Here is a 27,613-nt window from a genome sequence, read left to right on the forward strand (position 1 = left end):
AGTAAAATAAGACAGAATACATAACAACCTTAAAAAATAGCACTTAAACATTATGTTTCACCGACAAGTTAGATAGTTGAATGCCAGTTTGCTGCTACAGGTCAAATACATCAACAACAAAGCCTTTCAATCCCAAGCAAGTTGGGGTAGGCTAACAGGTCAAATGATATAACAAAAGAAAAAGCAGCGCAGACTCCTAGCATCTGTCAGCTTCTGATATTTAGGTTTTGAGAACCAAAAAGCAAATCATCTTCTTGCCTATGGGATGCTGATTGACATCTTCAAGAAAAGGCAGACACCCAGTATTGGAAACAACATTGAAGATCTTCTCGTCTCCAACTTTGACATAATGGCCTCGAAGCCTCGAAGTCTTGTCCTCATCAGGGCATAGAATGAACCCATAGTTGCATGAAGGATCAACAACGATACAGTAATCTGGGATCTTTTTTGATCCAACAAGATGTTCCAAAACTCGAACAGTAAGCATATGTTGATCTAACACCTTCTTGTTGAATGACCATGCCAGCACAAGTTTGACCCTCTCCAATGCATAGATATGTGAAATTCTCACGAGGCAGGAGGACCAGTTCCCTCCAAAAAGCTTTTGACTTCAGTTCACACAGCTGAAATGATAAAACAGAAATCAAATATTGGAATAGCAAAAGAATGATATAACTAACAAAAGACACTAGAAATTAATCAATGATTCAGAAAGGAGATTGAACCATAAAAGGAGTCATATCAACAAATAATATTAGAAAGAATATAACATTTATGAAATAAATGTAAATTGCAAAGTATAAAGTACAAATTACAGGATCAATTCATAGAAATTACAGTATCGGTAGAAGCTGTAAATACAGTGTACTATAACTTTAAAAAAGATTTATAAGCTAGGTGCAGATTGAACACAACCATGAACAAATTCCAAAACAACAGTAGAAAGAAACAGAAAGAGATCTGCAGTATAATCATAATATGACTTATGATACTATCATATCAAAACAAGATCAGGTACTACTGAATATGGCATTTGAATTCTCGCAGCCAGTGAACTATAATGTCAAATACAATACAAACAATTAAAATTACATAAGAATTTTTAACAAACTATAGTATAAATGAACTGTAAAATTAGAATGATGTAACTGTAAAACTAAATCAGAGAAGATGTGATATATGAACAGGAAAGGACAAATACCTTATCTGGGCGCATCATCCTGAAAACTCCTTTTGATCTCGACATAGTGTGCTCCCTCCTTGAGAATTTATAAGAAAGCATGTAACACAATCAACTAAAATTAAATAACACCAAAAATTCAATTCTGATGCATATGAAAACTCTGATGCATATGAAAAGAAGCATTTAGAATAAACAACAAAAAACAACAAAGGAAAAATTGTAAGATAAATATTTGCCGGAAAGGAGAAATTCTCCATATAGCTAAAAAATAACAGAACAAATATATGAAAATGACAGTACTTATTAAATTTTCAGTGCAATGCAGATTGTAATGTGAGGGTTATGAACCAGGGGCATTCAGGAAACTTGACTAATAAAATTACAAAATAAACATATAGAAATTACAGTGTCAATGACAGCGTAAACTGTAAAATAAAACTGTCAAAGTAGTGTACTAATTCTGTAAAGTCAAATTAAGCATGAATATTGAAGTATTCAGTTAACCTAGGTATGAAATTACATGGTGAACAACTAAACTGAAGAAAGAAACATGAGGAATCCTAACATAAACAAATATGAGATAAAGCATAGTAAATTGTAAGATGAACATTCTTTACCTGAGTTGTCCCTTCCCTCAACTGATGAACTCTACTCCTGCAATCCCAAAAAAGTAAACATATCAGGATTAGGGCGACACTAAAAGGAATGCAGAAAGAACTAGAGTAGGCCAAAAACACGAGGAGGAGGAGAGGAAATACAGAAAAGAACAAGAACATGCATAATGTCACACAAGTCAATCTGAATGTGTTTAATGTGCATGCATATGAAAACTCCGATGCATACGAAATGAAATATTCAGAATAAACAACAGTAAACAAGAAAAAAAACTCCAACAAGTGTAGACTGAATCTTATGAACAAACAAATCAAGAAAGGAAGAATAAAAACCATGATGCATACGAATTGAAGAATTAAGAAAGGAGACAAAAAGAACAAAAACCTTTTGCAGACCTCCTATTCCAGTCGCCCAATGCCTTGTTCAGAGCTTTGCCTGCTCCTCGAGTTCTCAGACCTTTCACCTTCTCATCGAGCACTCAAAACCAAAGAAAGAAATGAGTCAGAGCAAGAGAAAGGGAACATGTGGATGGGGGGTAAATAATGACTTGTGTAGAGGAAGAGGAGAAGGCTCGAAAATCAAAGAGGCCAAACTATGGCATTTACAATAACAAATGAGAAAATTATAGTGCTACATGAGGGTATAATTCTAATATAAGTTAGTTGTTATTTTATAGTCACTAATCAGACTGATTGGCAACACAACATTAGTATGATGAGACTTAATTTGCACGGTCCATGTAGAACAACTTAATTAACATGCTAGACTACAACTGCTAACATAATGTCGATCAGGAAATTTGGGCAATGCCAATAAAACGATGGTCATCAGAGTCAATTCTTATCTTTTAATTTAGTATCGAGACAACATATAAGCATGGTTACAAAATAATAAGTCAAATTTGTCAATGGCAAATAAAAATATAGAATGAGAGAACTCCAACTTCAATTAAAAATCATACTGGCACAACACTAAATCACCAAAGAAACCAACTTTTCATTTTTCATTCTCATTTACGTATTTAGAAAGACACTGATTTTAGGATACAAGATGGATGACATACCAAATGCCTTGAGATCTCATGCAATGCCTCAACCCGTCAGGAGGTGGAGTCAGCCATCACACTTTGTAGCCCATGTCAAGGAAATATATACTCAGCCATCATGCTAAGTATGCCTTACTGGTGATTTGTCATGGAAAAGGTTGTGCTTGCCAAAGAATAGTGGTTCTCTGCTGATTGCTCATGTTGAGACTAGTTCTCTCAAAATCATACTCTATTAACAGCAGCAAACATTTGGTTGTTGGACAGCACCTATCATCAAATTTGAATAGCAACAGAACAAATATCGATTAAGAATCCTCAAAGTTGAACTCTAACATGCCTCACTCAACACAGATCAAACAAGTTCACTAGATAACGAAAAAAACCCTGCAACACACTCAACCCTCCCTCCCTTCCTCTCCCTCTCTCTTTGTGCACATGACTGACTGCTTGCATTTCCTTAGTCTGGCTACATTATTGCCACTACTTTATATCTTCCGTTTCTTTATAAGCAACAACAAAGTAACAACTAAAAGGGATTTTGGAATAGAGCTTACAGTCATACTCCAACAAAACCCATTTTGAGCATTTATGGACTTAACAATCTCTCTCAAACAACTAAATATCTTCCGTTTCTTTATAAGTAACAACTAAAAGGGATTTTGGAACAGAGCTTACGGTCATACTCCAACAAAACCCATTTTGAGCATTTATGGACTTAACAATCTCTCTCAAACAAGAAAGAAGTACACCAAGATGTGGAATAAAAAAGAAATAAAAAATTTCTCTGAAATAAGAAAGGAACATAGAAAATTATGGAATAAGAAATCATACTGCAAAGGATAGCACTACATTTTAAGAAAAAAAAAGAGGGCAGATTTCTGCAGTCACCTGCATTAATGAAACCCAATTTCTAAATATAGCAGTTTCACCAATGACTAGACCTGTTCCATGATCCAACTATATTCCCTCACCGATTTTGGCAGCTGCAACATTAAATAAAGAATGGTAAAGAAGAAAATTAAGTATCAAACCATACTATGTTACAAAATAAGTCACCACAATCAGAATTTTACATTTTAAAAGGTCTAAGCACTAAGCATCCTTGCAGGGTCCTGCCACTTTTTTTCTAGCCTAAAGATACAACTACATCAGCATTAAGTACGGAACATTATGATGACATGGTACTTTATTAGGATCAAACAGCGGAGCCCAACAAATAAAACAAATAGTAATCTAGTTACGAAAAAGTCGACTGATCTATCTTGTCATGGCCCACTGTGTCTTAACACTTATGTACTGAAAATCATATATGATTTTTACATGACAGCACTAATTTATCTTCTGAATTCATAGATGATATACCTGGATGTATATCCACAGCAAAGCCCTGCAAGCAATATAATAGCAGATGTTACTCAAAAAGGGAAGTTATAACGACCATAAAAATTTGTCTATTGTTTAAGAAATCAGAGTTCACCTCACTAATAAAGCTCTGTAGTGCCAACGGTAAAACTTGAGATCCCTGGTTCCATAATACGTTAGTTATTCTATATGATTGCAAAGGATTGATAACCATGGAAAGAGTGCACAAACAACATGAGTAATTTATCTACAAAAAGGAAAGCACCAAAAATAACAATCAAACTGATAAAGAAAAAAAATTATTGCAGTTACACAAAAGCATTTATTAAATTACAGCACAACATACTATTGTAATTTTTTCATAGTTGGACTATAATTATTAATGCTAGGAGTAATACAAAGATTATTGCTAGCCAAGACATATACAGACTTAGTGAGTACCTTCGAAGTAAAACATGGACACAGACAACTTTGAAGCATCATAAAGGGGATAAACATTCTGAAAAAAATTCCTATGAATACTAGAGACCAATGCCTCTCAATACAAATGACAGCCAGTTCTGTTATTAGTTTGTATTTTCACAAAGAAGACAAGAATAAGACCATGAGAGCGAACATAGCAGGTTGTGTATGATGGGCATACCAATGGTAGCCTACCTTTCTCCTGCCCCATGGAAATGTGGAATGTCGTCAAACACCTGGCGAGCATAGCTGCTAGCTCCCAAACCAAAGACACAAGAGCGCTGCAACACTTGAAAAATAATGAATGTACTATACAGGTTGTCCACTATATCTCACAAATATACTACAGTGTAAAAATCAGTGTACAATAAAAGATATCTTGTATTGTCATAAGACAGAAAAGCTCCCTAATTAATTCACAATTTCAATAATTAAAATTCATAAAGTAATAAGTGGCTGCACACAATGGAAAATTTAGCTCACCCCTGGTACAAAATGGTATGCTAGTAGACTATGAATCCCCAAACTGAATCTAAACCCACTATATTTTCTACATATTGTACAAGGAGAGAAATAAACAAAAATACCAATCAGAATTGTAGAGCGAGTCGACAAAGCTCAGGAAAACAAAGTGCATAGTGTAGGCTCATCCCAACCATTGAAAGGCTTAGGTTCCCATGCTGTGCCAATAAAACTTTCATGTGGCAAGCAACAATTCAACAAGCAAAACTGTGAAGACGAGCAGAATCAAACTGTTTTCTTTTAACACCTAGTTTCTGACAGCCAGGCAATGATTGGTACAAGTAACATATACCCACACTATTTAGTTTAGTTTACTTGAGATGGACGAAACCACAAAACTAATCAGCAATACTTTCAGCTGAACAAAAGCAAATACACATGCAGTCATGCAGATATTTTGCAGTTGTCACTTCTGTTAAGCAGCAAACGACCAAAAAGCTTACACCGCAGTTGTAAACTACAGTAAATCGGTAAAATAGAAGTTTGCATCACAAAAGGAAAATGCTGGAACATGCATAAAGCCGTTGCAAGGAGTAGTGTGAGGCAACTTTAAACAGCATAGCTATCACAAAATGCAAGTGGCACTGCCTCCAGAAAATAGTAACAAGTCAATGCTCCAGAAATTTGGCAAAGAACAATGGAATCTATTTTCAAGTTGAAAATCGAAATTCTAAAAATTTGGTCAACAATAATGCTTCTCTAAAATTATTTACTTAAAAAACCGGAGATTCATCATAAACCAATGCACAGGAAATGGGAACTAATTAAACATGTAATTGACTTCTCAATATTTAAGCTATTCAGAAACATTCACGGCAAAGATAACACTAAAAACACCAAGAGGCTAATTAAGTGGGTTGAAAGAGTCCTGGAGAGGCAGCAATGTGAGACTATACGCCCCTGCAGTGAACCTGCAGGACCCTGCAGAACCACTACAAATACCTACACAGAACAAAACCCACAGTTCGTCAGATAAAAAGGGGACGAAAAAACATCATAGAAAAATGAGGATGGTGTGCGGACATGGTACCTTCAAGCTGGGGACAGATGAATTAGGCTTGCGAGAACAATGATTTGATCAGCTAGATCCAAAAACGAGCATTAATTGGAATCCCCTCGCACACAAATCAAAACCCTAGAACAACATGCAGTAGCCAACAGGGGAGACAAGTACCTCGATGCGAAGGGAAGCAAGGCCAGCACCAGGTCTTGCCGCCGAAGAACCCACTGATTCGCCGCCGGTCACTACCGATTCGTCAATTTGCCACTGTCGCCGATGTCTCCGCCCCGACGAGACGGCCCGACCTCGTCGCCGATCTCTCCGATCCGACGAGACAACCCGGCCTCGTCGCCGCTCTCTCCGCCTCATATTCAACCAACGGGCAAAAAATGGGGAACGCTCCACCTGAAGCTGACAGCCAAACATGTTTCAGATAGCTGCGGGCCTGTTAACAGGTTTCAGTCAGTTGTGGACCCGTTAACAAAAGATAATGGGTCACAGGTGGGCCCGATATCCGAATTGCACATCAAACATTCTCAGCCATGGATGCCACATCCAACGGTCCACGTGGATGACTTACACCAAAGCAAGATTTCAATCAACTTAAAAGGAGCAAATCTGTAATAATTTAACACTCCCAGTCTCTGTTCCACCATGCAGAGGCCGTGAACGAACGAAGCAGAGAAAAATCTGAATCAGAATTCAGACGGGAAATCTAGAGAAATAATTCCTGTTTTCAAATCTAAAAGTTAGAAAAGTGACATTCCAAATCTGAAGCGTAAATTTACAAGGAGTTCCAACCACGAAGCTCGAATCTTGAAAGAGATTCAACTACTAATCTGAATCTCGATCAGATCCTGAAAAGGAGTTCGAATTCGAAGGCATCACGTGCCGCGTTCTCCGAATCTTCTGACTCATTTTCGGAAACCAAACCCGAATCTTTCGGCTCCAGCAAGCAGCAATGGCAGCTTCATCACGTCGTGCAAGCAGGGTTAACCGAACCGTCGGTAACCGGTCCGGTTTGACCGGTTACCGGTCAAACCGGTCCGGTCCGGTTCCGGTTCGGTCCGGTATGAAACCGGTCCAAATTCAAAATTTAAATTTGAATTCAAAAAAATGAAAAAATCCCAAAAAATTCCTAAAAATACTTCAAGGTGCAACGAATCTAATGGTGTCAAATTTTCTCCAAAATTCATTCGTTTAATATACTTTTCAGGCATTTAAAGTTAAAACAAAAAAGAAAAAGAAAAAAATGAGACGGCCCATTAAGGCCCACTTGATAAACCGGTCTAACCGGCCGGTAAACCGGTCAAACCGGCTGGTAAACCGGTCTAACCGGCCGGTATACCGGTCAAAAATGGTTACACATGCGATTTTAAATTTGGATTTGAATTCAAACCGGTCAAACCGGTCGGTAAACCGGTCTAACCGACCGGTATACCGGTACGAACCGGTTGAACTGAGTTTTTTGATTTCAAATTTGAATTTGACCGGTTTCTACCGGTAACCGGCCAAACCGGTCCGGTAAACCGGAACCGGTGGCCGGCGGTTACCGGTTAGCGGTCGGATAGGTTAACCCTGCGTGCAAGCCGTCGGGCAGCTTCCGCATGGTGTTCACCAAGAACTCCATGAAGCACATGGTCCCCAGAGCGTCCTTCCGGCCTTCCCTGCTGTCCTTCTCGTTGAGGGGCTTCAGGGCCTCCATGATATCCGCCGCATTGCTGCGGCGCCTTTCCTCGTCCTGGCTGAGCTCAACGATGCTCCGCGGCGCCACGAGCGTGGGCCTGTAGCCCCAGCACACCGCGTACTTGGAGCACTCCGGCGCCACGTCGCGCGGCAGCTTCGCGTCGAACATCTTCTCGGTGGCGAGGTGGTATAGACAGAGCCTGTTGTTGCTGGCGGTGAAGCCCTGGATGTACAGCGCCAGCACGCCGCCGCAGTCCCAGGCGCCGGCGACCGAGCAATCATACAGATCTCCCTTTTCGTCGCGATGGTAAACGTCGCCCTCCAGCTCGATGACGCACCGACGCTCCCACCGGCGATCCGCCCTGAGCAGCCACAGGCCGACTCTGTGGTGGTGTCCAAGGTTCGCCGCCAGGCACAGCCGCTCGTCCATCTCCATGAGCGTGGACCTCGCGTGCCGGGGCCAGCCGCGCACGCGCTTGCCCGGCAGGTTAATGGTGGTGACCGTCTCCTCGTCGACGTCGAAGGCTAGGATCACCGGCTTGTCCACGTCGAGGACGAACACCGTGCCGTCCATGTAGAGCGACTCCTGGCTCTGGATTTTTGTGTCCAGTCCCGTCGACGATACGGCCCTCAGCCGTGGTTGCCCGCCGAGGGCGTACACTTGCAGCGAATACTCGAACCGCTGCCAGCGGCACAGCAGGAGCTTGTAGGTTTTGCTCCTCCGTCCGTAACCCAACCCTAGCACGAGGTAGTCAGTGCCCTTGGCCGGATGAGGGACGGTGACATCCCTCACGACGTCGGCGACGGCCGGGTTCCAGAGGACGCACCGGCCCCGGCGAGAGTAGCCGTCGGCGGCGAGGAGCACGACGCCATTGCACGTGTTGATGTATCTGTCCTCGAAGTAGCGCTCGCCGGAGAGCGCGCGCATGGGGGCGGCGCTGGCGCCGATCCCGGCGCCGGCGACGTGGAAGCCCTTGAACTCGCTGACGAGGTCCCGCTCTCGCGTCCACCGCAACGGCGCGGTGGCGACGTACGCGACGTGCGGGCGGGGCAGTGGCGGGGCGAGGCGGCAGTGGAGGCTCCGGAACGCCGGGCTGAGGATCAGGCGGCGGTGGCGCTTCGAGAGCGCCGTGCACGCGACGGCGGTGCGGGCCGGCAGGCGCGCGAGGATGCTGCCCAGGACGTCGTCGCAGACGCCTGCGCCTGGCGCGCCATCGACGGCTCCCCTCTTCCTCTTCTTCGAGGCCGCTGATGCGATCGACGCCGGCGTCCCTCGCTGCTCCTCGACGATCTCATCCTCCGCTGCCTTCTTCTCCATCTAGTGTCGTCGATAGTGGATTCGTCGCTTGGGTAGATCGCGGACGCCTTCTTTATCTGAGGAATTGCTAAGTATAGCACGATACGACGAGATCCGGATTTGAAGTGACGAAATCAAATTCGGTTTATGGGTCCATCAAAAGAAAAGGATGGTCAGAGATTCGTCAGAAACCCCAAACACTTATCCCCTCTGACCACTCCATTACTGGGTATGGATTGATCATCGATCAAAAATTTTGTAAATTTCAGATACCCGAGAAAGGAGGTGTGTTATCAAATACATTGTGGCATCGGTTACATTGAACTTGCCATGAATACAAAGAGTAAAAGACATGACACTAATAGTCTGCTTAGTACATATTTGTTCTTTTATTTCATCATTCTTCCTCCGGCTGATTGTTTCCTTGACGAACTCTTACGGATGTCCTCTCAACGATGCTGGTGGATGTTCAACAGTCCAAGCTGAGAAAAAAAAATCGTTAATGATGTTTTATTGACCAATTTACATAGATGACACGGTTCAAAATAGTTTATAATTAAACTTCTATCTTGATGATTACTCAGCAGTGCTAGAAATTTTTTAAGGAAAATAAATGGTATTACGAACTTACTTCCGCAATCTCTTCCAACTGGCACTGGTTTTCCACAACGATCTGCAACTTTAACAAGCCTTTTTGGGTCTACTGTTTTTTCATCGTGTTCGGTAAGGATATGACAAACGCAAACCATGTCAGATGCTTGCACGGTGGTGCAGCATCTGTCTCCTGGTCTTGGAAGAACATAAGGGCCACTAATTTTGATACTGTTCTTGCATTTGAGCATAACTGATTCCTTCTCATGATGACAATCCGTCTCACCCCAAACTTGATGCTTTGCAAGCATGGTAAAAACTAGAGCAAAGACCACGGCTTGAAGCATCACTCTAACATCCATCACGCACTAGTTTTGTGTTGTTGTGAATACCATGCTTACACCTTACACTTCTATTTATATTGTGTCAGAATCTGAGTGTCACTACATACTAATGTTGAAGAATCTTCAGATAGATAGTATTGATCAAAGTAGTATGGGTCATAACGCTTGACATAAATGTTAATAAATTCTTACCAAAAGTACTCCAATAAAAGTTGAGTAACAGATAAAAAATAATGTTAAGAAAAATTAATCTTGGACATTATATGAGGACAGTAGTGATAAGACTCTTTTTTTGAACTACTCGTCTAAGTTTGATATATAGAGTATAATATCTGTTTCGTTCATTAATTTTTGATAAATGGAGTATAATAACTGTTTCCTACATTTAGATACGAAACTTATGATAAAAAAATTAATGTTTAATATAAATGTTATCAATAAATCCTTACCAAAAGTGTAATAATATAAATGTTAACAAATCCTTATCAAAAGTATAACACTCCAATAAAATTTGAGTAACGGGTAAAAATTAATGTTAAGAAATCTGGGGCATGATACGAGGACAATAGTGATAAGACTCTTTTTTTGAACTACTAGTTAATTTTGATATATAGTAGAGTATAATAACTATTTCATTCATTTAATTTTGATATAGAGTATAATGACTCTTTGTTTCATACATTCAGAATTTCAGATACGAAACTCAGGATAAAACTTACTGTAAAGAAACCTTGGACTTGATAGGAATGACAGAGAGATTAGTATAGTTTCAGTTTTTTCTTTTTCAATAATATAAACCTAGCTGTACCACGTCTGTATCTCTAATCTCTCCGCGAATGCTGCTGTTTTCACAATATATGGATAGATTAGAACTGTGCTATTTAACATTGATGTTTGTAAAATATCAATTAGAATTTGATGAAATTCCCATAGCTCGGTTTCAATTTCATAGATTGTAAAATGCAGAAGGAAAAATGCCAGTTCTATATTGACCAATCTGCAAGCTCAACTAACATTGTCACAGTTTTTTTTAGATTAAGAGAAAAACCCGGTCTTGAACATTCACAAGTGAATGTCTACGACCATAAAGAAACACATCTAGCCATAAAGCCAGAAAATTACATGAGTACTTAGACTCCAGCGTCCAACTGAGAAACACAAAAGGCAAGAAAGAAAGAAATAAGATAGAAAGCATGAAAGACTAAGCTTCGAACTTCTTCTACTTTCTTCCTTCAACCTTGCTTTGATCCTCAAGTAGTAACTACAATCTCACATCAACTGTCTTCTTAGAAACTCTTGATGTAAGAAACGTCGATGGTCGTGCACCGTCTGGCCACCCCATGATGTATAAACCGCACTGAGTCGATCTCTACTCCGCAATATATCAAGCACCGCCATTGCTCCACGATGACTGTCACCAACAAGGACTCCTAGACGACACCTCAACAGGAGAGCAACATAAGATGCTACCGCCGTCCGAACCATTGTGTCGGTTCTTTGGTTTTCACCTGGATCTATCCCTATAGGTTGAGGTCCTCACGGTAATGACTTCGAAAAGGAAAACGATACTCATAGCACCGTCATCACCGGCAGCCAAGCGCGACTTTCGCCTGAGAACCTGCACACCAAGAAGCAATGCACGGCAGCCAGCTATTCCAGACAGCACCATCAACAAGACCAAAGGCGCACAGCAGCTCCCAGACGGGAGGGCGGCAACCGGAAGCCCTCCACGGTGGCGGCCACCGGAGGCGAAAAAACGTCTTCCACCTGGAGCTCAGCCCAGAATAGATCGGTTCCGCATGCGCCGTCACCGCAACCAGCCGTCGGAGCCGCGGTCCGCCATCACAGAAACGGACCGCCGCCGCAACAGCCCAAGGCGCCGCGCAGCAGGCCGCAGCACGCCGGCCGTCGGGCTCCCGCCACGGGGAGCCGCACCAAGCCGCCTGGCGCCGGGCGCCGCGCCACGATCCGCCGGACCCGCCACTGCGAGCCGTGCCGCACACGGGCCACTGGCTGCCGAGCCTTCTCCATGGGCGGCCTAGCAAGGCCGACCCCGCCACTGGGGGCCGCGCCGCACGCTGCCAGCCCCCGCCACCTGCCGCCGCTGCAGCCGGCCTGGCACCGGCACGTCGTCGTGCAGGTCCCGGCCGCAGGGGCGCAAATCCGGCCAAGGAGGCAACGGATCTGCCCTTGGGGGCCATGGATCCGGTCGATGGAGCACCGGAGCGCCCGCCGGTTTCGCCGGAGAAAAACGCCGCCACCGCCCGCACGGCACGTTCGCTTCACGGCCGAGCTGCCCCGCCGCCGCCCTCCTTGCTGGTGCCGGACTTCCGGTCCCCAACTCGGGTGACGGCGAGGAGGGGAAGGGAGGGAGAAAGTGTGGCGGTGGCCCGGCGAGGTCCCCCGTGCCGCCTGCGGGGGGCGACGCGGGGGGTCACTGCTTATGCCCCAGTCGCCTCCTTGGCAGTAGGTTCATAGATTCACCCTGAAAAACTGCTTATGCCCCAGTCGCCTCCTTGGCAGTAGGTACATTGTCACAGTTTAGCCATAGGCTATGTAAGACTCCAACGTACAGATAGCAAAGTGAAACGAAACGTGAAACAATTAATCCGAGCGCACAGAGCTCTCGAAAAGGAAACCTGGGTCCTCTGAATCTATCTTTGGCATTTCCACCACGTCTTGGAGGTCATGGGGCAGTTTCTGCATGATGCGAATCAAGAACTCCATCAGGCACACGGTGTTCAGAGTCCCCTCCTGCCCTCTCCTCCTATCTAGCGGACCCAGGGGATTCATGGCTTCCGTAATGTGCGCCGAGCGATTCCGACGCCGCTCCAGGCCTTGATCGAATTCCGATTCCCCGGCGATGCTTCCCGGTGAGATGAGCGTTGGCTTGTAACCCCAGCAGACCTCATAGCAGCCGACACTTTTTACCGCCAAATCGCCAGGCATGTCAGCTCTGAACAGCTTCTTCGTCGCGACATCGTACAGCCAAACTTTGCCGTTGCAGTCTGAGTCAAACTCTGAGAACTCGAAGTGCAGGACCAGCACGCCGCCGCAGTCCCAAACGCCGATGATCCGGTCAAAGAAAACCCTGTCCTGATTGGAGATGACACACACTCGCTCCCAGCGGCGATCTGCCTCCGCCGCCGCCGCTGCGAGCAGCCATATCGCTACGCAACTGTCCTCAACCATCACCAGGCACGGACGACCGGACATCTCGATGAGCTCCAACCTCCAACTTCCAAGCCTGCTTCCATCTTGTCGACGCCCGCGCGGTATGTCCAGTCTACTCACTGTCTCGTCGTCGACGTCGAAAGCGAGGATCGTCGTCGCAGACTCCCCGAAGTGTAGAAGATAGATTGCGCCGTCCATGTAGATTGAGGCCTTGTTTAGTTGAGTAAAGATTTGGGTGTAAAACACTGTAGCACTTTCGTTTGTATTTGATAATTATTGTCTCGCCATGGGTTAACTAGGCTCAAAAGATTCGTCTCGCAAATTACAATCTAACTGTGTAATTAGTTATTTTATTTAGCTACATTTAATACTTCATGCATGCGTTAAAACATTCGATGTGATGGGGAATCTTGTAAAGTTTTGGAATTTTGAAGGGAACTAAACAGGGCCTGACTTTTTTCCCTGATTCTTTCGTCCACTCCGGCAGATAACACAGTTCGTGGCGGTGTTTGCTTGTCGGCGTCGCCGAGTGAGCGGACTGCTAGCGAGTACTCGAAGCAACTAGAGCACCGTTGGTGCGCCAGTTTGAGCTGGTCCAGTGGATGCCGTGTGATAGTATTAGCGCAAGCTATGTTTTGCAAATTTAAAAGGCTATGTAACTATTGGGAACTATCTGGGAACGACCTGATTTTTAACTTTTATTTGTATTGTATGAAACTTTGAATATTATTTTGGGTATCGAAATATTTTTTTGTGGGGTGAAAGAAGGGATAAGATAGTTTATTAGGGAGGACGGAGCACAATTAGTCCGATACTTAATGTATTTGCGAAAACATGTTGCGATTAGTAGAGGTGTTATTTTTTTAAGGAAATAGTGGTTACATTTAAATATGATGCGTTATTGTGGAGGTAGCATGAGAAGCCATAGAAGAATGGTGATCGAATTGTACGTACAATATTGCTATTGTAGTAGTAATGACACGGCCTTACCGCGTGGACCTGTATCCATCGTTGTAGTACGGTAGTTGATGCCGATTTTAGTTCATGCATGTAGTTGTTGTGTACAGGCAAATGTATAATTTTTTTAAAGCAACATAGTTAAGTTGAATCCACTGTTCTATTATTTTCACATAGATGTCATGGTCTGCAGCCCGTTGTTGCAATTGGTATGATTTGAGCATTCAATTGTCATGAAGTTAATATTTAAGTACTATAATATTTTGGGTATCGAAATGGAGGTATGACATTTGTTGCTGTATTTATTATGGTGAAAGAAAGGGTAAAATAATTTATTACGGAGGGTGGTGACGCGGAGCACAATTAGTCGGATACTTAATGTAGTTTGTGAAATTATGTGATAATTAATAGATGTGATGTTTTAAGAAAGTTGTAGATATATTAAAATATATCATGTTATTATGGAGATCGCATGAGGAACCTTCGAAAACGGTAGTATAATATTTTTTTAACAATATAATATGCTATGTTGAATGGATTATGGAAATAATTGTGGTTAAAGAAGGGTTAGATAATTTATTAAGGAGGTTGGAGCACAATTAGTCCTGTACTTAATGTATTTGCGAAATTATATTGCAATTAGTAGCACATTTTTTTAATAAGGGAGCGGTGGTTGTACTAAATTTGACATGTTATTATGGAGGTAGCATGAGAAGCTATGGAAGGACGGTGATACGATATTATATTTTTAGTAAATTAAAATGTTATGTTGAACGAATTATGAAAATGCTTTGAATTTGAAAAACTTTGCTATACAGTAAAGTTGTAGATTTTGAATTTTTAGGCAACTTTTGTATTGATCACTTTTTATTTAAAGATATTTTGGTGTCAAAATTATAGATGCAACGGGTCCCATGTAAATATTTGTTTAAATGAATTGGGAAAGTATTTTGAATTTTTAAATTTGCTCTATAATGAAGTTGTAGTTTTTGAAGTCTTGATTAAATTTTATGTTGAGCAACTTTTGATTCCAACACGTTTTGGTGTTTAAATTGTACGTATAATGTTGCTTGTGTGGAAGTAATGGATAAAACAAGTTGTGGTTTGATTCAATTAAAATATGAGGGTTTTTTTGAAAAAAAACCTGAGAGAGGATAAGGACGGCGGGTTGATTTTATTAAAACTCAAGGTTTTATTTATAAATTTCCTTCAACCAGCACTGTTGGACTGCGGGTTGATTTTGAGAAAAGCTGAGGGCTTTTTTGCAAAATTTTCTAAGAGATGAACTTGGACCGCAGGTTGATTTCTCTTAAGTTCGAGGTTTTTTTTGCAAAATGGCCGGAGAAAGCACGATCTGGGCCGTCCGCCCGGCCGATCCGACGGCCGGGATTTGCCGGCGACGTGGCCTGCTCCCAGGCCAGGGAATTGGCCAGGATTCGTTAGGTAAGATGTGTTTGCCCGCCGCCGCCGCAGGAAAGGTGGACCATTTTGCCGGCACGACTACAACGGATGAACCGATCGGTCCGGTGAGCGTCCTTGCGGCAGAGAAGAAGCTTGTAGGTCCTGCTCCTCCGGCCGTAACCGAACCCCAGCACGAGGCACTTGCTCACCGGCGATGGCTTGGGGACCGTCACCTCCCTCGCGACGTCGGCGACGGCCGGGTTCCAGAGGGTGCACCTGCACGGGGCCGCGAACTCCTCGCTGGCAAGGAGCACGACGCCGTTGCACGTGCCGACGTATTGCGTCCCGAGGTGCCTCCACCCGGTGAGCGCGCGCATCGGGGCGTCGCCGCCGAGCCCGGCGCCGGCGACGTGGAAGCCGTGGAACACGCTGACGGGGTTCCCCTTGTCGGGCCTCCTTATGGGCGCCGTCGCGACGTAGGCGATGTGCGGGCGGGGCAGCGGCGCGCCGAGGTGGCAGTGGAGGCTCCTGAACTCCGGGCTGCGGATTAGCCCGCCGTGGTGCTTCGAGAGCGACGTGCACGCGACCGCGGCGCGGGCCGGCAGGCGGGCCAGGATGTTGACGGCGACGTCGTCGCAGATCCGCGCAGCTGAAGCGCCGCCACCGGTGGTGGCGGCCCTCTTCCTCTTCCTCGGGGCTGGAGCACTCGGCGCCGCCTTCTCTCGCTCCTCACCAGCGATCTCGTCGTCTTCCCCTGCCGTCTTCTCCATGATACAATCGTCTGTCGCGGTCGTGGATTCAGGGTTTATTATGTGGGGAAAAAACGTAGATTGGATTCCTGGGTATGCCATATATAGCATGATAAGATTGTGATCTGGATTCTGGAGATCCGAAATTGACGTGACGGGTTGTTACCCCAAGTCTCCAACACAGGCGATTTGTTTAACGCGTACTAATCTGTGTGTCTATCAAAAAATGTTTCTCAGTTATTTTGTCTGAAATCTGCTAGCGGTTTTGGTCAGGGTGCTTCACGGTTGCATCTGATCGATACAAGTAGTACGTAATAATCGAGGACAAGTACGTTTCACTTTCCAAGAACCTAGGCCCTTGTTTGTTTCCTTGTTTTTTTGCAAATAAACAGAGCAGAACATCCGAGGGGCAGGAGGAAGGAAGCAGGCACCATGACGAGTAAGAGGAGAAACGGCCGCCGGATCTGCGACGAGGTCCTGCTCAACATCTTCTCCCGCCAGCCAACCCACGGCGCCACGCGATGCGCGGCGCTCTCGAGGCACCACCGGCGCGTCATCGGCAGTCTGGACTTCTGGCTCCTCCACCGCCGCCTCGGCCCGCCTACGCCCCGCCCGCGCGTCGCATACATGGCGAGCTCCGAGCTTCCCGGCGGCTGTTCCACGAGTTCCACCACCTGGCAGGCTACAGCGGCGATGAGTGTCCCGGCGGCAACAACGGCGGCCGGATGATGAGACGCGCTCTCACCGATCGAGAACCCCCGCACAGCCGTCGACGGAAGTACGTCGGGACGTGCAACGGCGTCGTTCTGCTTGCCGACGAGATCTTCTACAGCTCCACAACCGTCGTCCTTGTCAACCCGGCTGTCGCCGGCAGCGAGCAGGAGGTGCGCATTTAGCTGCCCCGTGCTGCTGGGCCTGGCCGCTATCGCGTCTCCGGGTTCGGCTATGGCGCGTCAAGCGGATGCCACAAGCTTCTTGTCACCCGGGTGAACAGAAAACCCCGACACCACGGCGCCATCTTGTATAACAACGCGGATCTGCTGGTCTACAGCCTCGGCCGTGTCTACCCCGACCCCGACGACGACGATGAGGAGGAGGAGGACTACGACGAGCAGTGGTGCCGAACGGTGCTGTGTTCGAGGTCGAGGCCAGCTCGGATGAGCGGCTCGTCGGTTTGCCTTGACGGCAGGATCTACCTCCTCGCGGACCACTCGAGGGTGCTCGCCTTCGACGCGGACGACGAGACCGTCACCGCCATAGACTTGCCCGGCGAGCGCGCGCCGTGCGACGAGAAGCACGCCAAGTCGAGGCTTATGGAGATGTCCGGCCGCCTGTGCGCCGCGACGGCCTGCGGCCGGGGAGGGTAGCATTGCCCTCTGGCTGCTCACGGCAGACCAGCAGTTGGAGCGGCGCTGCCGGCTCTCGAGGTACGGCGGCGCTGGTAAGTTGGCCGGCGCTTGGGAGTCCGGCGTGCTCCTGTTCTTGAAAGGTTCAGCAAAGGAGCCTGATCTCGGTATTAGGGGCTCACACGCCTCCTGTAACCTCAAAAGAAAGGTGCCTGATCTCATCCTGTATGACACAAGGCATGGCGTCCGAGCCGTTGCACGTCCTGCGAGTGGTGGTGCCGGAGCCGGAGCCGGAGAAACGGGGATCGAGACACGTCTTCTGCTGGGGCTACCAGCCAACGCTCGTGTCGCCGGGGAGCATCGTCGGCGGCGCGCCTCCAGTCCAGCACGGAGGCGGCGTGGTTGCGATCCTGAACCCTGTGCCGGAGCTGGACGTGAATACTGGGAGGAAGCAGACGCTGGAAACCGTGTGCTTCATGGCATGCTTTACATCATGCGGCGGCTGCCCGACAAGGCAAATGACCTTGTCAGGGAGTTCAGCCGGGGATCATTACCCGTTCTCTCTTGGATGATACTCCGTACCTGCTTCTTAGTGATGTGAAATTACCTGCTTCAAAAGAAATATTAAATTATTTGCCGTGTCCATGTAGTTTTGCAAATTTTAAATTACTTGGCAATTGCAATATATTGAACGATAATATAATTGTCCACTTTTTTCTATCGACTTAAGCTGTTTGGGTGAATTGATTGATCGGTACGACTCAATCAAATAGGATAAACAATTTTGACCAGATTTATAGAAAACTATATTAGCATCTACAATATCAAATAAGTGAAATAACGAGAAATATTTCCTTTAGAATTATAAAATTGATTTGATGTTGTAGATGTTCCTGTATTTTTTTAAATAAACGTGGGCAAAGTTTTAGAAATTTGACTTATGACAAACTTACATTGCGGAACAACGGTCTTATACTCCAAAACACAAAGTCATTTTTAGTACGTCATATATATTTTCTATCTTTAAGTAAGCTTATATGAAAAATACATTGGCATCTAGTACAAAGTAAAAATTGCAGTACGGCGACATATCTTGTGATGGATTTAAAAATTAGTAAAACTAATTTCGTGTCATAAAAATGTGTTTATTTTCAATAACCTTTATTAGGGTCGGAGAAGCTTTGACTTCGGTAGGATGAACCAAAACAGACAAGTATATTGAATATAGGGTAAATTTGCTGCTAGACATTCTTTAATGTTGATATTTGCTGATAGACACTACTAAATTATGTATTTGCCGGCGGACACTCTTCGAATTTGGATATTTGCTACAGGACGCTACATGTATTATAATATTTATTTTTAAACTAAGAAATATTAGAATTAAAAGAAAGACCAAACTACCCTTGAGATCTTATCCCAGCCCACCGCCAGCCACCCGAGTTCCATACCTGCGACAAGCTGCCGCGCCGCCGGGCATGCTGAGCTGCGGCGCTAGCCGCCAGGCCGGAGTCGCGGGGGTGCTTCGCGCCGGACGATGCTGGCAACTGCTTTTCTGTCGCGCCGTTGGTGCTGGCTGCCCCGGGACTGCTGCCGCCGCCGACCTCCTCGCTGGTCGCTACCCACCTCGGAGATTTGCGACATCACGGACCCCCTGGCAGGGCGAGAAGCTCAGTTGCCCCATGAGCCGCGCGTCACCGATGACGCCGTTCCTAAACCCGGCCCGCGGTTGCTGTAACCCAACCCCGACTACCTCTTGCGGTCGTGCCCTGCAAGAGCTGCCCAGTGCCATCCTCTCTGCTCTGCTTGACATGTGCGGCTTTTGAATCTTATCATGCTTTGTCGGCATGAGCGGATGCTGAACCTGTAATGGTTCTATGCTGTATGGATATTGAGCCCCGTAATGGCAGTGTGGTCCTGGGGTATTTAGTCATTTCACATGTTTTCTCTCTCTTATAAATTAGGAAATTATTATTTTAATGAAAATGATGTCTTGTAGCAAATATTCGAATTTGAAGATTGTCCACCAGCAAATACATAATTTAGGAGTGTCCATCAGCAACAGACAACATTGAAGAGTGTTCATGAACAAATTTACCCAATGAATATCGAGGTCGAAGGTGACCCTCTCGATCCATCTTGTACGGATGCTTACCGCGCACAAACTTTCACTTCACGGAGGCCCGTTTCAGCACGACGTTTTAACTTTTACCGGACTCTACTTCCCTTCCCCACGGTTGCCGTATATAACATTGTACGGCACCGATCCATCTATCCTGTCAGTGTCAGGCTTGTATTGCACCCATATATTCCCAACATTTTTTTCGTAACTTTGTGCGTGCGGCACACAAGGTAGGTTCCACGATGCAGAGGAAGCAGGGGAGGTCCCGACACGAACACGACGACCACCGCGAAGGAGACGACGACGGCGGCGGCGGCGATGAGTGCGCCAACAAGAAGGCCAAAGCGGGTCCGGGCATCTGCGACGACGTCCTCCACGGCATCTCCTCCAGCCTGACGCCCCGCGACGCCGCGCGGTGCGCCGCGCTGTCGAAACGCCACCGGCAGATCATCGGCGGCCTCGACTTCTGGCTCCTCCAGCGCCGCCTCGGCCCGCCCCTGCCCCGCCCCCACATCGCCTACATGGCCACCGTCGGCGCGTCGGAGTCGGGCCCGCTCCCCTCTGCCGTGCTTCGCGGCAGCATGTTCCTCGACTTCCACCTGGCCGGCGGCAACGACGGCGGCGGCTTGAGGTACTCCCTTATTGACCGCGACCGCCGGTACCGGCGGTACGTCGGCACATGCAACGGCATCATCCTCATGGCTCCCGAGAGCTTTGACCGCTGCGCTTCCATCCTGGTTTTCAACCCGGCCGTCGCCGGTAGCGAGCAGGTGGTGAGCTTGCATCTGCCTGGGCCGCCTGGCGAATACCGCGTCGCCGGGTTCGGGTATGGCCCGTCGAGCAGACTCCACAAGCTGCTCCTGACACGTGAGGAGCGCGACCTCCCCGTCCCCGCCGAGCTCGCGTGGCGTCGTCGTGCCAATTTGGGGTTATGGTCTACACTCTCGGCGGCGGCGGCGGCGGTCTACCCAGCCCAAACCAGCGGCTGCTATCCGTGCTGTCGGAGTCGGCGGAGCTTGACGGCAACTCGGTTTACCTTGACGGGAAGATCTACCTCCTCCTCGCCGGCCGATCGAGGGTGCTCGCGTTCGACGTGGACGACGAGAGCGTCACGGCCATAGACGGTGGCGAGCGCGGGCCATTGAAACCGTGGAAGCTCATGGACGTCTCCGGCCACCTGTGTGCGTCGACGGGCCACGCGAACTTGGCGCTGTGGCTGCTCACGGCGGACCGGCAGTGGGTGCGGCTCTGCGAGTTCTGGTGCGGCGGCGGCTCCGCGACCGATTTGGCCGGCGCCTGGGACTGCGCCGGCGTGTTGCTCCTGTACTTCATGTCCCGCTCGTCGAAGATGGCGCACCTGCACATGTACGACACGAGAAAAGATGAGGAGCTGCGGGGGTCGGCGGTGGGGCCGTTCCTCCCGCGTGCGGTGGCGGAGCAAGAGGCTGGGAAGCGTTCTGTGCTGCGGCTACCGGCCGACGCTCGTGTCGACGGGAAGCATCGTCGGCGCACCTGACCCGTCGAGTTAAAACGCTCAATTAAGTGTAATCGTCATTATATAAACACATCAGGCGCATTAGTTTAATTAAGTGTAAATTGACAGACTGTTTCTAACCCACAGACCGATTGAAACACACCAGAAGTCTCGCACGAAGGCGGGCGCAGAAGGTTGTGCATGATAAAAAATTTACAGCAATAATAAATAATATTATAACTTTTACAAAACAGCTCTATAAATTTAAAATATATAAAAGAAAAGATAGCAGCGGAAGAGAAACTAACTTACAGAGCATTTTTACTAGAGAATAAATAAAACAAACGAAATAAATCGAGAACTACCGAGACGTGAAGACAAGTCGCCACATCGAGCCCACCGATGTGAAACCTAGTTAGCTCCTAAAACTGAAATAGGGTAAACAACAAACTCTAAGCAACTAATACTCAGCAAGACTTACACGACCAGTGGGTATAACTTAGCCCACATACCTAGACATGCAAGATTTTTGGCTGTGGTTATTTTGCAGAAAAGCAACTAAAGTAATTCCTTACTTTCGTTATTTTAGCCCAAGTTCTATATAGATTAACTCCAATCTAATATTTGCACAATTCAACTATTGCACACAAGGTGGAGCAATCATAATAATTCAAGGTGTTCAACATATTATATATATATATATATATATAATTCACCATATAACATTTTGCTACGATGCAGCAAAGAGATCAAGGCTCTCATAACCGCGAGACACGGCGAATCGATTCGATTTAACCTTGCAAGGTAGACCTAACCAACACGGCACGCAAAATCCCTCTCGGACCCCACGCACCAACATTTCCCCTCCCCGCCTCGAACTACAGTACCGCGCCACCTGCATATAGTCAGCCAAGCCCTACGAGAGACCACCAAAAGTAAACTCATGCATCCCAATTCTCCGCGGCCACTTGACTCGCCCTAAGGGGTGGGTAGAAGTTATGTACTTTCGAAGGAAAACAGTACTCGGCTTACCGGTTTCGACTACCTCCTACTCCCGGTATACGGTTAGTATAGTTCAATCCCCGATCAGCACTGCCGACAACGACCGGTCCTTAACCGACACAGACGGGACTAAGATACTCAGAAACCCTGTTCTGCTGCCATACCTATGTATCCTCATCATTTCCCGTCCGGTCTAAATTCTCCATTTATTCCATATCAAACTCACAACTCAAGTACTGGAATATGAATATATCTTATATCCCGCGAGTAACCGGAAATTACTCGACTTCTAAACATCCTATATCTCGCGAGCGACAAGAGATCACTCGTCTTCTACCGGAAAACCATTAAGAATAGCACTTCTATCGTCCTATACATACTAGTATAACTCAGGGAATCCTAGGGATCATGCAACTAGGGTTCCAAACAATTCCTAAATCTAATGCATAAGTAATAGATACGTATATAGGTGTCATAATTTTAAATAATAGGATGTGCACCGGGGCTTGTCTGAGGGTAACACTAAGTTAGTGTTAATATTATTTTCGGCCTTGGGCCCTTCCGACCTTGGGCCGGGTCTTTGGTTGCTTCAGCGGGTCCTTCCAGCTTCTGGAGATGTCCATCGAACACCGTCTTGTGGTTCGGCTCCAACATCGCGTGCTTCGCGTCCACACGTGTACATCTAGCGTACCTAAATGAGGTGCAATAATGCATATGTATGAATATATATGAAATGCCAGTTAATGCACATGCATATGATACAAATTAGTGCAGCTAAACTTCCCTACTTACAAAAGAACCACACTCAAAATGAACTAGCTGGCGGACAATCCGTTATGCGGTAGCGGATTGTCTGCAGCTCAACCTTGTCGACCTACCAGAACTACCAATATTTCTGGGTAAACTTAAAACTATACTGCGGATTGTCCGCGATCCGGTAGCGGACTGTCCTCAGTACACCTTTGCAAACTCACCAGAACCAACAACGTATCTGGACGAAATTCAAGCTCTACGGTGAACTGTCCGCTCCCCATTAGCGGACCGTCTGCAGTTCACTCTGCCAATCCACCAGAGACAACGACGTCTCTGGACAAATTTCTAATCTTACCGGCGGACTGTCCGACCCTCCTTGGTGGACCGTCCGCGGTTCATCTACGCGGGACCACCAGGAACACAATGTTTCTGGACAAATTCTAACCTAACTTGCGGACTGTCCGCACCCCCTGGGCGGACCGTCCGCGGTTCGTCTCTTTAACACCGCGCAACAGGCGACAACAGGTGGAAAGGCGGCGGCGGCGGCCGTTCGCCAGTGCCGGTGGCGCACAACAGAAGGGGAAAAAGGCCAGGGAGCACAAGTAACTCACCACGAATCCATTCTCAGGGTCGGTTCGGGCGGAGGATGACCGGAGAGGCGGATCGACGGTGGAGCAAAGCTTCAAGCGGCTCCAATGGTGACCGGCAGTGGTTGGGGCAATTCCGGCCTGGGAGGAGCTGGCTGGGGGTTGGGGAAGATGGAGGAGGTGTAGGGGAAGATGCTCGCACAAGGAATCGAGGTATGGTGGCCGGAGGAGGGAGATCGAAGGAAGGGGGCGACGGTGGAACGAGCGGATGAGCTCCGCTCGTCTCTAGTCAACGTGTGGAGGAGAAAGGAGGATACGACAGGCGGGTCCCACAAGAAGGTAAAATATCTGGGTGTTACCTAGGCGGACCGTCCGCCGCTCCAGCGCGGACCGTCCGAAGTTTCATGGGTGTAACAATCCTACCCCCTTAAAGAAATCTCGTCCCGAGATTTAAAGCAAAGGGAAGGGCCGAAAATGGACTTCTAAGAACTGTACACGACCAATGAGAGCTGGTCATGAAATCTTGGACATTTACTCAAGCTCGGTGCTAGACATCCAAATGAGGTCAAGGAAATAGTGGAAAGAAGAAGAACTTAAGGAATTTCTGACTTCGGTTGGAAACGAAAACTACTACTTGTACATGGGGAGTTTCAAGGAGCTCCTGGAATCCCTAAAGAAAGGACATCAAGGTAAGTTTTTACATCAAGAACATTCTTGCTCAACTTTATTTATTAATTAAGTAACATGATGCAAAATGCATATGTTGCTATGCAGGTTAGAGACCATGATCCCCAGAAACTCAAACGTTAAACAACCCATTATCATACTCTCCGAGAACCTACCCCCTTAAAGAATAAACGCTGGAGAAATTGATTTCAAATATTGCACCAAAAGTAATGATGGTGTAGTTTCATCCACACGCACTTAAGCACCGGCGCGCTCCCAGGAGCACAATCGCGTGGCAGCCGCACATGCGAGGCCCTAGGTCCCGTCGCGGCACTATAGGTCATGGGACAAAACTCCACCATATAAGAACCGATAATAGAAATCCAAATACACGATTGGATACAAAGAGATTAGAGAGGCAAAAAGCAGCCAGAATATACGTTCAAAGACATGAATGCATATAGTCAGTTAAACTACCACCAAAGTTTTCCTAACCTTGCATGACCCAACAATGCAATATGATGTGATGCAATAGTGTAGTTGCCATGCAATAAACATGTGATCCTATTAATGCTGGATGGCTATACTGAATGTGATCAAGTTCCTAATTTATTTATATTTATTCGAGCAAGAATGCAAGCGGATTGGAGTTAGGTTTAAGAATCAATGCTATTAGAATTGAACGAGAACTAATGCTAGAAAAACAACAGTATGTCTTTAGTCATTAAAGATGGTCGAGATAGATTATCCTAGAGCATTTGAACAATAGCCTAGAGACGAGGATATACGATACTTAATTGACCCTGACCATTAGTAGAAAGCATCGATGTTTGGACAAAATAGAGTCGACAGATAGGACAAGGTTAGCTAACTATGGTGGGGAAAGGTATCTCAAGAGAAACGACCAATAGTTTCATTTAAGAATAATATCCTTATTTCGACTCTTAAGACAACAAAACTTAATAATTCATACGTTCTAAATCATGAATACAAAATCTCTCAAATTTAGGGTATATATCTGAATGGCCTCAAACTTTGGTATTCACAGTTCAGTCAAATTCAAAGTTTGTTTTGTTTAACTTTGCTTTACCTAAGTGATGTCTATTCTGAAATTTCAAACTGCTTGATGGTACTAGGTGACACACCGGCCAAGTCATACAACACAAATAATCATGAAATTTTACTAGTAATTAGACGTAGACATTTCCAAAATTTTAGATGCATGCCTAGAATTAAATTTGTTTTTATTAGGATAACTATCATCAAAACAGGAATCTACATAAACTGAAACACCATAAATAGTAACGATTATAATTCTTTCTCCTAAACCATAAACTAACATGGGACAAAATTTATATAAAACTCATAGCTAAATATTCATTTATCCAAAATCCTTGAATTTTAACAGAAGTTTGGTAGCCCCCATACCCACATCTTATACTCAAATATTTAAATAGACTCCATCTTAACATGTCAATCAATATACATACATATATACATTTATTGCTATGCAATCTGAACTTTTAGGAAACTAGGTTCAAATATATGATTCTTAACTCAAAATTTAACCCTCGAAGACTTCTGAAATTAACTAACACACCTGACTATAAATTGCTAAAATTTTCTCATTACTGAGTTCTTGAGGGAAAATGATTTTGATAGGAATATCTGGGCTACAAACTACTAGCATAAAATTTAGAAACTTGGAGAGATGTGCTCATATGTGAAGAAAATTTATACCAGAATGCTAACAAACACTCAAAGCAATATGTATGAGATAATGGATGCATGAACTATACATACCTTACCAAAAGAAATTCTTGCCAAAACGACTATGGCAATATACGGAGTTATTCGGTGGCATACATACGTACTCTCTCTGCATATACTAGCCGTTTACTACTAATTCTTTCCTACGTAAACAGGATTAGTGTACCTGCAGAAGAATCACAATATATATATACATATATATATACATACATATACATATACACATATACATATACACATATACATATACATATACACATATACATAAATATATACGTACATATATATGTATATATATGTATATATATATGTATACATATATATATGTATATATATACATATATATATATATATTGTGATTCTTAGAATTAGTAGGTTGGAAACTATATATATATATATATATTCCAGCCTACTTAATGTCTAGGAGTTAGTTGATGCTATATTTACAACCACCTGATATAACCTACACTATATAGGGCTTACGATCTAATCTCTCATAACCCCTTAATCGCAAAGAAACGTAGATTTCTGAAATTCATTTTTAGTTTTGAAAACACCAAAATAATATTGCTGGTACTCCCTGGTGCATTTCAGCTATATAGGGCATACGATCTAATCTCTCCTAACCCCTTAATCGCAAAGAAACGTAGATTTCTGAAATTCATTTTTAGTTTTGAAAACACCAAAACAATATTGCTGGTACTCCCTGGTGCATTTCAGCTCTGATACTAGCTGTGACAGACCCGCCGAGTTAAAACATTCAATTAAGCATAATCGTCATCATGTGAACACATCAGGCGCATTAGCTTAATTAAGTGTAACTTGACAGCCCGTTTCCAACCCACAGGCCGATCGAAACACATCAAAAGTCTCGCACGAAGGCGAGTGCAGAAGGTACCAGCATGATAAAAATTTTACAGCAATAATAAATAATATTAAAACTTTTACAAAACAACTTTAAATTTAAAATATACAAAAGAAAAGATAGCAGCTGAAGAAAAACTAACTTTCAGAGCATTTTTACTAGAGAATAAATAAAACAAACGAAATAAGTCGAGAACTACCGAGACGTGAAGACAAGGCGCCACATCGAGCCCACCGATGTGAAAACCTAATTAGGTCCTAAACCTGAAATAGGGTAAACAACAAACCCTGAGCAACTAATACTCAGGAAGACTTACCCGACCAGTGGGTATAACTTAGCCCACATACCTAGACATGCAAGGCTTTTGGCTGGTGGTTATTTTGCAGAAAAGCAACTAAAGTAATTCCTTACTTTCATTATTTTAGCCAAGGTTCTATATAGATTAACTCCAATCTAATATTTGCACAGTTCAACTATTGCACACAAGGGGGAGCAATCATAATAATTCAAGGTGTTCAATATTTATATATATAATTCACCATCTAACATTTTGCTACGATGCAGCAAAGAGATCAAGGCTCTCATAACCGCAAGACACGGCGAATCGATTCGATTTAACCTTGCAAGGTGGACCTAACCA

At 45.2% G+C, this 27,613-nt stretch overlaps 1 protein-coding gene across 14 annotated transcripts; it reads right to left on the reverse strand.

Moving 5' to 3' along the window:
• Nucleotides 1-31: 31 nt before the first annotated feature.
• LOC120641614 lies at nt 32-6,578 on the reverse strand. 14 transcript variants are annotated; one of them, XR_005662331.1, is made up of 11 exons: nt 6,364-6,570; nt 6,220-6,271; nt 4,863-6,131; nt 4,321-4,365; nt 4,206-4,230; nt 3,732-3,826; nt 2,862-3,110; nt 2,194-2,261; nt 1,801-1,837; nt 1,202-1,295; nt 32-623 (listed from the first exon to the last, which is right to left on the reverse strand). XR_005662331.1 is itself a non-coding variant. In XM_039917802.1 (6 exons), exons 1-5 carry the CDS (start codon nt 6,556-6,558, stop codon nt 3,779-3,781), a joined length of 399 nt encoding a protein of 132 aa, XP_039773736.1. In that variant the 5' UTR covers nt 6,559-6,578; the 3' UTR covers nt 2,327-2,922; nt 3,732-3,778. The 14 variants fall into 14 exon arrangements, 1 of the variants encoding a protein (XP_039773736.1); XR_005662330.1 differs by having other exon boundaries at nt 2,183-2,261; XR_005662324.1 differs by having other exon boundaries at nt 1,202-1,259; nt 2,183-2,261; nt 2,862-2,922; nt 6,364-6,569.
• Between the last annotated feature and the right edge of the window lie 21,035 nt (nt 6,579-27,613).

The sequence above is a fragment of the Panicum virgatum genome, chromosome 7K, assembly GCF_016808335.1.
Source record: "Panicum virgatum strain AP13 chromosome 7K, P.virgatum_v5, whole genome shotgun sequence".
NCBI lineage: Eukaryota > Viridiplantae > Streptophyta > Magnoliopsida > Poales > Poaceae > Panicum > Panicum virgatum.